General features: G+C 33.6%; 1 protein-coding gene across 7 annotated transcripts in view; it reads right to left on the bottom strand.

Moving 5' to 3' along the window:
- Window positions 1-12,282, bottom strand: part of LOC130675450 (rap guanine nucleotide exchange factor 6-like) — an 87,050-nt gene that overhangs the window by 54,504 nt on the left and 20,264 nt on the right. For 6 of the 7 annotated variants that reach the window (XM_057481146.1, XM_057481150.1, XM_057481147.1 and 3 more), the window contains exons 3-4: window positions 8,888-9,015; window positions 8,085-8,168 (exon numbers count right to left, since the gene is read on the bottom strand). In XM_057481146.1, coding sequence (XP_057337129.1) covers window positions 8,085-8,168; window positions 8,888-9,015 — 212 coding nt within the window. Of the gene's footprint in view, window positions 1-4,588; window positions 5,543-8,084; window positions 8,169-8,887; window positions 9,016-12,282 lie in introns of those variants that run through there. The other variant, XM_057481152.1, reaches the window with a different exon arrangement.

Genomic DNA, 12,282 nt, shown 5'->3' with positions numbered 1-12,282 from the left:
TTTGCTACATGTATTATTACGTCATAGGTTTTGTGAAAAAAGAAAATATAAAAGTACGACGACATGAGTTTTAATTTGCTTGCTAACATGACCTGAGTCATCTGTGCCTCAAAGTATGTCGTAGCAAGATAAGACGTTTAATCGCGATAACACATGAAAATATATATGTTGTCGTGTACGTTTTTATGACGTGCGCGCTCTTTAAATTACACATGGATGGTGTATGACGCGATGACATTAAAACCTGTAATTTATTTATATTGGAGTTAAATGTCGATGAAATTAATCGCGTGATTTTTTTTTATTTTAAAGTTGATGCTAAAGTTTTTTAAATATTTATATTATTGTCGGGTGTCGCTAATGTGATGCTAATATACCGTAAACTTTTTTTATATTTCCGGAGAGGGTGAAATAGTCTGCTTACTTACTTACTTTGTTACTTACTAAGTTGTCGAGAGCTTTACTGGGTATACAAATTGAAAGGAAGAATAATTTTGCATTCGCGGGCACGACTTGAGAGAATATTGGAAAAGTTTGTTTCTTCTAGTGGACGGATGCTGAGAAAAAAAGTTCATCGTACTCTGCACGTGGTACAAATTACCGAGTAAAACTTTGAATGAGTCTTAACTTTTCTTCGACTTTAGATATATAAAAGTATATACAGTCTTATAAGGTGGAGAAAGCACAATACGAAAAAATAAAGAATGAGGAAACTAAACACGAAAGAGGAAGTTTTATTTTTTTTACCGATTCGTCATGTTGATCGATCGGTGGGATTTCGGAGCCATGTCAGCACACAAGTTTCAAATTCTCTCTGAAAGCACTCGGTTACTATTTTTACTCTTTTGTTTCACTCGAGTGAAATTAGATTGGACGAATTAATTAATTAGATTGTTAGCAAGTAAATCCGTTCAAGTAAACGACGTGAAACATTGCAATAGGATTTATCAACTCTGTTACTATTATGTTAGCGTTTTTTTTCAGCATTACTTTGAATGAATGTCAAGGATTTCTTTTGTGATTATGTTTCTTTGAATTAATAAATAAATAAAAAAAACTGTAATGTCTATCTTTTTATGTGAATTTTCCTCTTGGCACAAATTTTTCCGCAATGCAGTTCATTTTAGTGCGAGTGAATCACACTGCAAATGTTGCATTTTCCTTATGAATAAAATACGTACGAGCTTTTGTCTTGTTTTAAAATCGATGAAAAAAAATGAGGAAAATTATGTATAGAAAACCTTGTGGGGATGTTTAAATGAGGCCAAATAATGATACTTTTTTTTATTATTATTAAAAGAAAAAAAAAAATTTTTCCGAGCAAAAGTTTAAATGAGAATAATTAAAATTCATACACTGACACTTGAAAAGTCGCGAGTAGAAACGATCGCGTTTGACAGAGAAAGTGATAATCTTTTTTGGAAATAGTATATTCCGGTTTTAAACCAACGAGAGTTTATCACAAATGTTTTCTATAAATAAAGTATGGAAGATTATTCAAGCAAGTAAAAAGAGTATCTTGTTTAAAAGATATTCCATTTATATTAAAGGCATTAAACATGACAAAGAGAAAGCCTCGTGTGAGAGTTTTTGACGTATGACTTGGTCAATTCAATCTGCTATTATATATAATAATAATACGGCTTATTTAATTTATTTTATCACTGGCACAATAAATAGAATAACAAATGGCCTTAAATACTTAATTAAATGAATAAAAGAGATTGTTCAATTAAGCGAAAATAAATAAAAGATAACAAATTGTAAATAAAAATAAAAAGTAAACGACTCGTTAAAACTATGAGTTAAAAAAAAAAAAAAAGTAAAAGTGCGACAAAATATTTCCCATGGTGGAAAATTTCTCCAATTAAAATACCGACGTGTTACAAATGAGAATCTTTACATAAAAAACTGTCTGCAATTAATATTAATAGACTAAAAATTAATATAATTAAAAATAATTTTATCAATTACACGATACTCAGACTCGTTTTGACGACACGAAAACTATTTATTATTATGACGTCCTTGCTGGACACATTTATATGCCGAGTCTGCATAATTCATGAATATGATATCTGTGAGTGGGCGACAGACGAGTGGTATTAGCGAGGATGGGTTGATCTCAAACCATCAGCATCTCTACTGCCCCTACCACTGTCACTGTCATTGGTATTAAATTTGTTGCCGGTGGAAACAACGCAAAACGTCTATTATTACAGGGGTTGCAAATTTACCCATTGGTATCTTGACGAGCGTCATGAGATACGTGGGCGTTGGATAACACAAAGACGAAAATAAACATAGAAACACACAAAGTTTTAGATATTAGCACACACTGAGATCAATGAATGGCTGGTGCCGTGGTCGTGCTCGTTACTCTGCAGTACGAAGCCAAAGGAGAAGAAAATAAGAAAGAAAAGAAAAAAAATTGAATGGAATATCTATCGGACGAGACTTGATGCATTAATCACCGTCTGAATTGAACGAGAGAGCTTGACTTTATTTATACACTTGGCGCCAACCTGATAAATTGGATTCGCTTTTGAATTTTTATCTGCAACATTTATATTATTTGCCTTGAGATGATAAATAAATCTCGGCTTCATTTCTCATCATTATAAATCCTCAATAACTCTTGCTAATTAAATTATTTATGGTTTTAATAAAAATCCCGGTTTAATAATCACATTTATTATTATAATTAAAATGACCTTTCTCATTATCGAATTAAACCATGCAAATAAAATTATACTTATCCCTAAATCTCTATGGAAGCTTATGAATTCGTACATATTCTATGAATATGCACTGGGTTTTATCTTGCCGCGGATAATAGCCGTTTTGTTCTATTCACCAGCGATCGGAAATCGATAATTTTCTTTGTAGTTAAACTCAATGTTTTAAAGAACAAAATATTCAAATGAAAATTTATTAAAAATTTTATCAATAGAGCGCGCGAATTTTTAAATCTTGGGCATTTTTTTAATTCACACACAGGAAAAAAGGATTTCTTAGTGCAAGAAATTTTTAGTTGTCCAAAAAAAATTTTTACTTGCCTCAAGAAATTTTTTGAATTATAAATTGAAAACTTAAAATTTCTTGGAGCGAGAATAAATTTTTTTAGAGCAAGAAAAAATTTTTTGAACCGAGAAATTTTTTCTTGTCTCAAGAAAATTTTTGTTTTCAATTTATAATACAAAAAATTTCTTGCGCCAAGAAATTATTTTTTTTTGTGCAGATAAAAAGGATTTTTTGGCGCGAGAAATTTTTTTTGGTTTCAATTCAGAATGCAAAAAATTTCTCAGGGCAAGTAAAAATTTTCTTAGGGCGAGGAAAATTTTTAGCGCCAAAAAATCCATTTCTTTCTGTGTTGGCAACGGGGATGAGGAATGAGGCATTAAAACCGACGTAAGTTTTCTTAATAAAAAATTTAGACGGTAGTGAAGTTAAACTTTGATGAGCCATGTCATAACTTGTACGTTATGTGTATACGAGTAATAGTATGAGGAAGATAAGTTTTAAATGATGGCTGAAGGTATTTCCTCGGAGAATCGGGTGCCGTTGCTAAACACAACCTGCTGGCACATAAACGACGATCCTCTGCTCGAGCATTAAATAAATTGATACTCTACTCCGAGTTTAGTTGTTTTATAAGAGAGATCTGACTGAAAAGTTATATATTAAGAGAGTTGTCGGCAAAGTATAAGTAGTAACAGAACCAGTAGCAGCAGCAGGTTAAACTTTATGTACATTTATGCGGTTTCAATGTTTCGTTTATCTTTCTCGAGTTTACGCGATACGACGAAAGCATCTAGATGATGATGATGAGTAACATTTAATGTTCGCGAGTTGTTATATATCTACTCATTGCTTTGTACCGCAAGAATTTCATTACTGGGTCGCGGCGAGATTACTTTGCTTTTATAATAAAATAAAATAAAATAAAAGAGCAAGAAATTAAACAAAAAGAGTGAGAGAGAGTTGATTATTGCAGCCGGCTTATTATCCTTTAAATAATAGTGCTGAGGATCTAGTGTACCGTACATATATATATATATATATATATATATATATAGTACGCTGGTATTATAAGACGGCTATTTGCGGAATTTAAAATTGTGGACGTTGAGATAATGGAAAACCGGGACTTGATCATTTCTCTAAGTTCTACAGCTCCTCTGTCTATTTCTATTCCGCTTTTTTTCTCTCTTGCTCTTTATACTTATAATGATTATTGCGTGCTTGTTTTACAGCACCGGTAGTAGATTACTCTTCAAGAAGTGTAATTTACCATTACAACATTCTATAAACTGAATTTATCATAAATAATGATAATAACAACAAAATATATGATAATCTTATCGAGACGTGTTATTATTAATGTATGCATAGATTTTATTAAATACGTGACTGAATTTTTATATTTTCCATGGATATATGTATATATAAATATATAACACGTGCTTGTGCATTAATCCAATGATACGAGCTCACAATATTTAAACGTGGCTCTTTTTAGCGAACATACTGATATTGACGTATGTAAAAATAAACACATAAAAAAATAAATTCATAAAATGCTCACCGGTCATCCTGAGTGACAGTAATGTCAGGCGGGGGAGGAAGGGGCGGGGCGCCGTCGGTCGCATCCAGCTTGCCGGTTTTATCCACCCTCTGCTCTCGAAGATATTTATCCCGACAAAAACTCAAACCGCTAATAGTCGCGGCGGATATTTTATTTATTCACTGACACTTCAGTACCGGCAATTACCACCGAACTCACTGAGCAAACATTTTTATCCCTCGTCCTCGATTTATAAAAGTCTGGTTAAACTTTTTAATCTTTATTATTATTCAGAGCTCAAAATAAGTTAATCCAATAACGCGAAATACTTGACGTGATCGATAATTAAATTCTTCTTTTCTGATTTTTTTTTTTTTTTCAGAGTATTAGAAACTCATGTCCTGACCTCGATGTCAATGAAGAAATGAAACTTGAGCAAGTAGCAAAACTACTTACTCTTCAGCACAGACTCTCTCAGCCAACTGATACATAAACTCTCGTCGTAAAGACGTCGTCGCAGACTAACAGTCAGCTAACAAACTAAACAGTCGCGCATTGGTGAAAGCGACCGGCGAAGAGATTGTATTATAACTACAGTACATAGAACTTAATTCTCTTATACTCAGTGTACTCTGTACTCCAAACACTAATACACCAACAACAACAACAACAACAGCAACAACAACACAGCCAACAACCAACAAGTTGATAAAACTTAAACTCGCGTTGCTAGCAGTAAATCGTGCGGTTGCTCAAGGTGTTTCCGATAATAATCGTGCGTGTACCTGCTGCAAGTAATCACGCAGATGTGATGACGATGACGATGACGAAGTTATAAATTGCAACAAAACGTAAAACTCCTCATACCGATACGTGTCTATAACAATATTTAAATAGACTGAGTGTAGGTATGAGTACTAACACTCGTGTTGACGATGTCCCTTCTCTTCTCCCACTGTACACCGTAGTAACTGATTGCCACTAGGAGCACGATCCGCGCACCGAGTTGAGTCTCGAGCGAGCAGGAGTAGCAGCGGAATGCAGCGGCGATCCTTCGGCGCGCTCGTTGGGCGTCACTCCCCCGGTCCCTCGCTCTCTCTCAACCTCACTGGCAACCTCCTCCTCCTCCTCCTTCGCCACCAGCTTCTCCTCCTCTAGCCGTCTCTTTTACTCCGTCTCACTCCCAAGCTTTATCCGTACACTTGACTCGACTACTCAGATATATATATTCTCTCTGTCGTTAAGCGCATTTTATTCACGGGTCACTGGTCGCAATCTTTCGGTATGCACACTCGTACCACCAGCAACAACAACAACCTCCATACACACTTATTTAAACACAAACAAACGACGAACCCGCCAGAACGAGTTCCACCCGTACCGGGGATCAGACAGTCGTAGTCAGCAAGACCTACTCCAGAATATCAGTATAGAGGACTGAGGATATAGAGGATGGTTCTGTCGCTCGCGAAAAATTTATACGACGGGTGGATGACACGGGCCAGTGGGAATGCGAGCATCGGAGCATCAGCAGCTATGAGTCGGGTTTACTCAACTGAACCGGCGGAGTCTTTTTGATCTATTGCTGATTCGTCACGGGACACAAATTCGTCGATCACCTCATGCGAGCATATCACCTTTATGCCCGTAATTTATTCCCTGTAGCCGTATTATACCCCGCGACGTGTGCATACAAAGTCCCGGACGTATAATAAGCGCATCTTCTTCCCTTTCCTTAAACTTTTAACTTTGTCTTTATATAGTTAACCTGTTCCGCACACAATCATTCATTATATTACATTACGTGGCATTACACATTACATTAATCCCCATCAACTATCGGACTCACCACCAGGTCTCTCTCTAGTCCTCTCTTTATCCTCAATTTCGTCTTTATCCTCCTACATATGATTCTAATAGCATATATCCCTCTCACTAAAAAGTTCTCTATGACTTCCTCTTTCTCACGGTCGATTCCACGACACGGTTCGACTCACCGTGTGAAATGCGTCGGTGGCGTTTTACCTCTTTACCAATGAACAACAACAATAACGTCAAATGTACTTTTATTTAGCATATTACTGTAGGTACAGTTTTGTGAAACAAGCGCAATTGTGTCTACTCACACAACAGTCCGAGCTAAATCCTTTATTTTATTTCGCGAAAGAATGAAAAAGGAATTTTTAAAAAAGTAAAGAAAGAAATAAACCCGCAACGCTGTAGCCCGGGAACCGGCTCATGTAGAACTGATGTCGTTGACAAACAAATATGCACACCACTCTAGTCTCTTTCTCAACATTTCTCCCTGCTTTCTATCACTTTTACATATCCACACTAAAACCCTGCATCACATATAAATGCAAATGCAAATACAAACATAACTGCACATATATATATGTGTATTTAAATCCCTGTAGCTTTTATATATGCGACAGCAAGGATTCGATCGAGAAATTTATAAAGCTTACAGCCTCTCTGAGGCACTGCTACGAGTTAGTAGTCTCTTTTTTAATCCGCGTCTCGTGCTCACAGTACATGGAATTTCATCGAGCTCGTGCTATGCCTACCTCATCTACTCTATACACTTTTAGTTTAATACTACCACTAACTCAAACACTTTGAAGCCTCGGAAACCTCTACAACTTTACTTTTAAACGCACGGCATATCCCGTTTTCATTTTATTCATACGGATTCATTCCCTCTTCTTGCTCCAACACACGGTTCTTTTAATCAAACTATATATATGTATATGATATATATGTATACATAGCTTCGCGTTATTATAATAACTAGCTTAGAGCCAGCACCGTCTGTCGCCGGGCAACCTAAGTTTCATTATACTCTATCAGGTTATTATTATTTTTTATTATCATAACTATTATTATTTTTTATTTCCACAATGAAGCGAAGTTTGCAGCATACCTACATAGCTATAGACGAACGCACTTGCTAATTTAATAAGCAACGGACAGTCCAGAAACTGGAATTTAATTGAAATCAACTCGATCTGGCATCCTGTTCTAGTATCCTATTTACGATGCCCGGTGGCCCGAGACACTGAATCAATTTAAAAATTGCTTTACAAAAGTTTTTTCTTTGTAAAAATTATTTTATAGGTATTGTGTAATTCATAATAAAAGAAGGCCCGGTTTTATATCAGGAAAGTTGCATAACAATCTATGAAGAAGTGTATTATAGTTATTCGTATAAAATTTGCTGGGCTTATGTCATGAATTACGAATCGAGGTTGCGGAATTAATAAGGATTTCCTCAGTACGAGGGGGAACGGAACCCAGAAATACCACGACCGTAACCCCGTTAATAATTACACATAACACCTTTACAAAAGCTCCCGTGTTCAAGTTTAGATGCATTTAGATTAAATATAACTTTTAGTTTATATTTAGACATTAAACATGTCTACTTATGGATTTACGGGCATGTAAAGGCTTTGCTTTAATTTATAGATTATACTGATCATTGAAAATATGGATAAATAAATATGAAGTTTCTTACCTTGAACGAGGAAGAAACATCGAGCCATCGATGAATACTGATCCAGACAGCAGAATATACCAGCTTGTCACCAATTCACCAGTGCTGTGAAATTAATTTTATATTTACATCAATTTTATATGGAAATCAGTCGCGACTTTGAAATAAATATGCCCAGAAAACTCAATACAAAAATTTCATTTAAAAGTCGAGATTTATTTTTTGACAGACCGCGCCACCTGGTGGCAAACAAACGCACTTTGAAATTTCGCGAGTAACTACTGTCGGTATTTATCTGAAGTCGGCAATACAGAGTTCTCTTGCGATTTTCCATTGATAGGTGGCGCTAGGGACGATGTTTCACTTTGACTGAAATTTTACAGATTTCCACTGAAAATTTTTTTACCCCGAAGTGAAAACATCGGCCACTTTTTTCTCACCCGCAAAGGAATCAATGGATTTTAGTAGCGTCCATACACTACATAAGAACTTAAAGGCAATTTTTCCGAAACAAATCAAAATTTTTGGAAAAACGAAATTTTTTTCAGGAGAAATTTTGTCCGCAAAAAAAACTTTTACCGTCACTTCTGAAGAGTAAAATCTTTCAATATTCAACGGAAGGCTCGATAATCGAAATTTTGACAAAAATATAAATTATGATCCGTAAGAAAAATAATTTACAGGCTTGAAAAAAAGAACTATAGAAGACATTGCTCTGTTAGATTCAGATATTTGTCATTTATTATTCAATTAATGAATGGATTAAATGGAAAACAGCTTTAGTATGAAACTAAAAAAATGGTAAAATATAACGAAATACTCACTAATAAAGAACATGATTAGCGTAATGTCTTTCATATCGCACAACTTTGCACAGTTCTCGTAAAATCGAATCTCTACAAGGTCGCAAGGCTTCCAGTCCAAGAAGTCCATAGTAAATAATTTGAAGATCCTGAAACCAGAGTAAAACAAAATGGTTAAAGACAAACAAATATATAAGATAGTTTGTCATCTATATATATATATATACTTCTTCAGTATATATTTAACAGTTGGCATTACACCGAGTGTCAAGAAACATGCGACCTCGCGTGGTGCATTCTATATAAAACTACAGTATAAACTATAAGTATGTACATATAATACCGATCGAAAGGCTACGACTTGTTCCTTTATATATATTACCAACCGCGTACTTCGTCCTCCATATATATATATATATATATCTAAACACTCTTTTATTTGCATATTTAACCCGCTGGATAAATCACCCGATCGAACTCAACAAACTCTTACTTACTACACTTATGCCGTTTACTTTTTACACACTGTCGCGTGTAATGTTTAGCTGACTTTAAATCGCGCAAACTAGTATACGCATAGTTTTGAATTTCATTATTAATACGTACTATCACTTGCATACTTAGATTTTTATGTAACTAATCCACTTTAATTTGCCTCGTTACATCTTTTAGATTAATGTTTAAATATTATCAGATATTTCCGTGCTCTCTCATTATCATCGTATAATTTAACTATAAAATGTAATTACATTTTACAATCTCGTTTTACGTCTTATGCAGAAATCAAGGGTTTTTTTTTTTATTTTTTTTGTTATCAACTCTCCAGTCGAGAGACTCGAGAAGAATTATAACAAACTTGCATATCAGGTACACTCTTATCGAGGTAATAAAACCTGTGTACAAATACAAAGAGTCAATAGCCCGTACAACTCATACTTAATATTTATAAATACATATATTTATATTTATAAATAAAAATAATTATATGCCTGCTATGTGTACTATGCACTCTATTGTTACAAAATATATCAGAGAAAATGAAAAAAATAAAACAAGTCACGGAAAAGAACTAAGAAGTGGCGCCAAATGGTCTACTTTGTTCCAGTCTCGTAATATTTTATTTTGTTTTGAACGTCCAGCAAAACTTAGCAAATAAAAGTGTCATGTTGTCAGTAAAAAAGGAATAAAGTTGCCGTAAATATACCATTTACGTTAACGTTCACTTTGAATTGTAACTTTATTTTGACATTTCTTATTTTTTATTTGGTCGCCGTCTTTTTACTGGGATATCCACCAAATGTGGAACAAAACGAGTACCCGGCGACCTTGAAGTTTGAGATTGTATCTCATTAAGTGAGAACGTTTTATTCTACAAAGTTGAGTTTATGCAGCTAAATTGAATTGAAAGGTTGATCCTTGAATGAAGATTATTTATGTATACTTATGTGATAAAACAGAGATGTTTTAACTAGAAAATTACACAATCATCACAATTTTCGACAAATTGACGCGGCATGTGTGCGCGAGAGCTTCGCGTCGTTCAAAGTGAAAGAAAATATATATATAAATATAAATATATAGAAGACACACAAGTACGTCGGATATTTGTACCGTTACGTATATATATTTTCATCTTGGTCTTCACTCGCATAACACGCATTCCGTACAGAGTACAGACTACAGACTCAGCAGTACAGGTTTATAATCATCGTAAGAGTGTTTATTATACGACAATCCAACATCAGGTGCATATTTTTGAAATATGTCCTCTTTAATTCATCAGTAATATTTGAAAGTATTTATCGCTCCCGGATTGAATTGTGATCCTGAAGTTAACCGAAGTCTAATAATTTTTGAATTTTTTTTTAAATAGTAAATCATAAAAAAAAAATATTTGAAAAAATTGCACCTACAGTTTTTTAAATTTTCTACATGTGCATATTTTAATTTTTTTTTTTTTTTGTAATTCATTTGGTGAAAAAAAAATCCAAAAATTTTTAATTGTCTGTTAACTTCTGGATCATATTGAATTTTATGTAAACAGGAACAAGGAAATTTTTACGAATGCAAATAAAAGTTATCAAATTTAATTTTGACTTCGGACTTTAGCAGCAAAAATAGAAGAAGAAAAGACAAAACAGGTCTTTTACAATAAAAAATTGATGCGTGTGATTTTTGGATGCTATTTCTATTTTACTTAGTCACCAAATGAATGTTTCATATCAATATGTATGACAGAAAAAATAAATATCAAATGAGTCAACATGAACCCAGCGAAAAAATTGTAGATTTGAAATTGAATCAAAAATAATTAGTCAAAAAATTTCAACTGACTATAGGTTTATAAAATTTTGTTAAGAAATTTTATATGGTTTCGATATTTTCTATCAAATCTAAAAATTACGCAACGACATTTATGATTCAACTTCTCAGACTTAAATGGGCGCGCTGACGTCAATTCTATAAAATTAAAAAAATATTGTCCATGTTTTTAATAAAATATATAATTTAGCTAAAGTTCTATAATAATTCTATACTTTGGCTATTTAATTTTACCCCATGCACATCAAACTCTACAATGCTACGTTAAATAAAACATAAAGAGCGTCTGGCGCAATTAATAATTAGTACGATAACTCGCAGCAGTGATGAATAATATAATTTATAAAAATAAGTTAATGCTTGAGATTATCTCTCTGCAGATTATTTATTTCTTTAGTGACTAAAAGCAAATGTGTATTTTTTATTGACAGATAAAACGGATGATTTATTGTTTTATTGAAGTAATTTACGAGAATGGGGCATACGGAATTAAAATAAAAACTAAAAAAAGCCTAAATACCATAAAGTGAATAGGATATAGCGAATTTGAGGGTTTTGGCAACCGATATCGGCTTCCATGATTGGCTTCTACGGTACATGATATAGCTATAGCCTGGCTATTGTTAATTAGTCCGGGGGGTTTGAGTGCACAATATCGACCACAATATTTATTAGCTCTACTAGAGTCAGATACCGGTAAAAAATATCAAGTAAGAATTAAAGATGATAACTTTTCCAATATCATAAATGAATAAATTTAAATAAAAAGTCTATTAATGAAATATATATGTATCCATAAATATTTTCATATATATTATTTTTAAATACTTTAAATTTCATCGCAAGACTTTAGTGAAATAATTGCAATTTTCCATGTCTACTCAGAACCTAACTATCCCGTACCAACTTTATTAAAAAATCGTTAGCCCTAATAGCTCAGTTCAAAAATTTCTTGATTCCAAGATTTCTTTACTCCATTATACATCATTATTCCAAGACAACTCTACCCAAATTTTGGAGTAACAGAAAGCATTTTCCTGCTTACTGAGCTGTTTACTTTTTCTCAAAAGTTTGGGTAGAGTTGTCTTGGAATA

Source organism: Microplitis mediator, chromosome 10 (genome assembly GCF_029852145.1).
Source record: "Microplitis mediator isolate UGA2020A chromosome 10, iyMicMedi2.1, whole genome shotgun sequence".
In the NCBI taxonomy this organism is placed as follows: domain Eukaryota; kingdom Metazoa; phylum Arthropoda; class Insecta; order Hymenoptera; family Braconidae; genus Microplitis; species Microplitis mediator.
The sequence above is the reverse complement of the archived record's forward strand: the minus strand, read 5'-3'. Positions and strand labels throughout refer to the sequence as shown.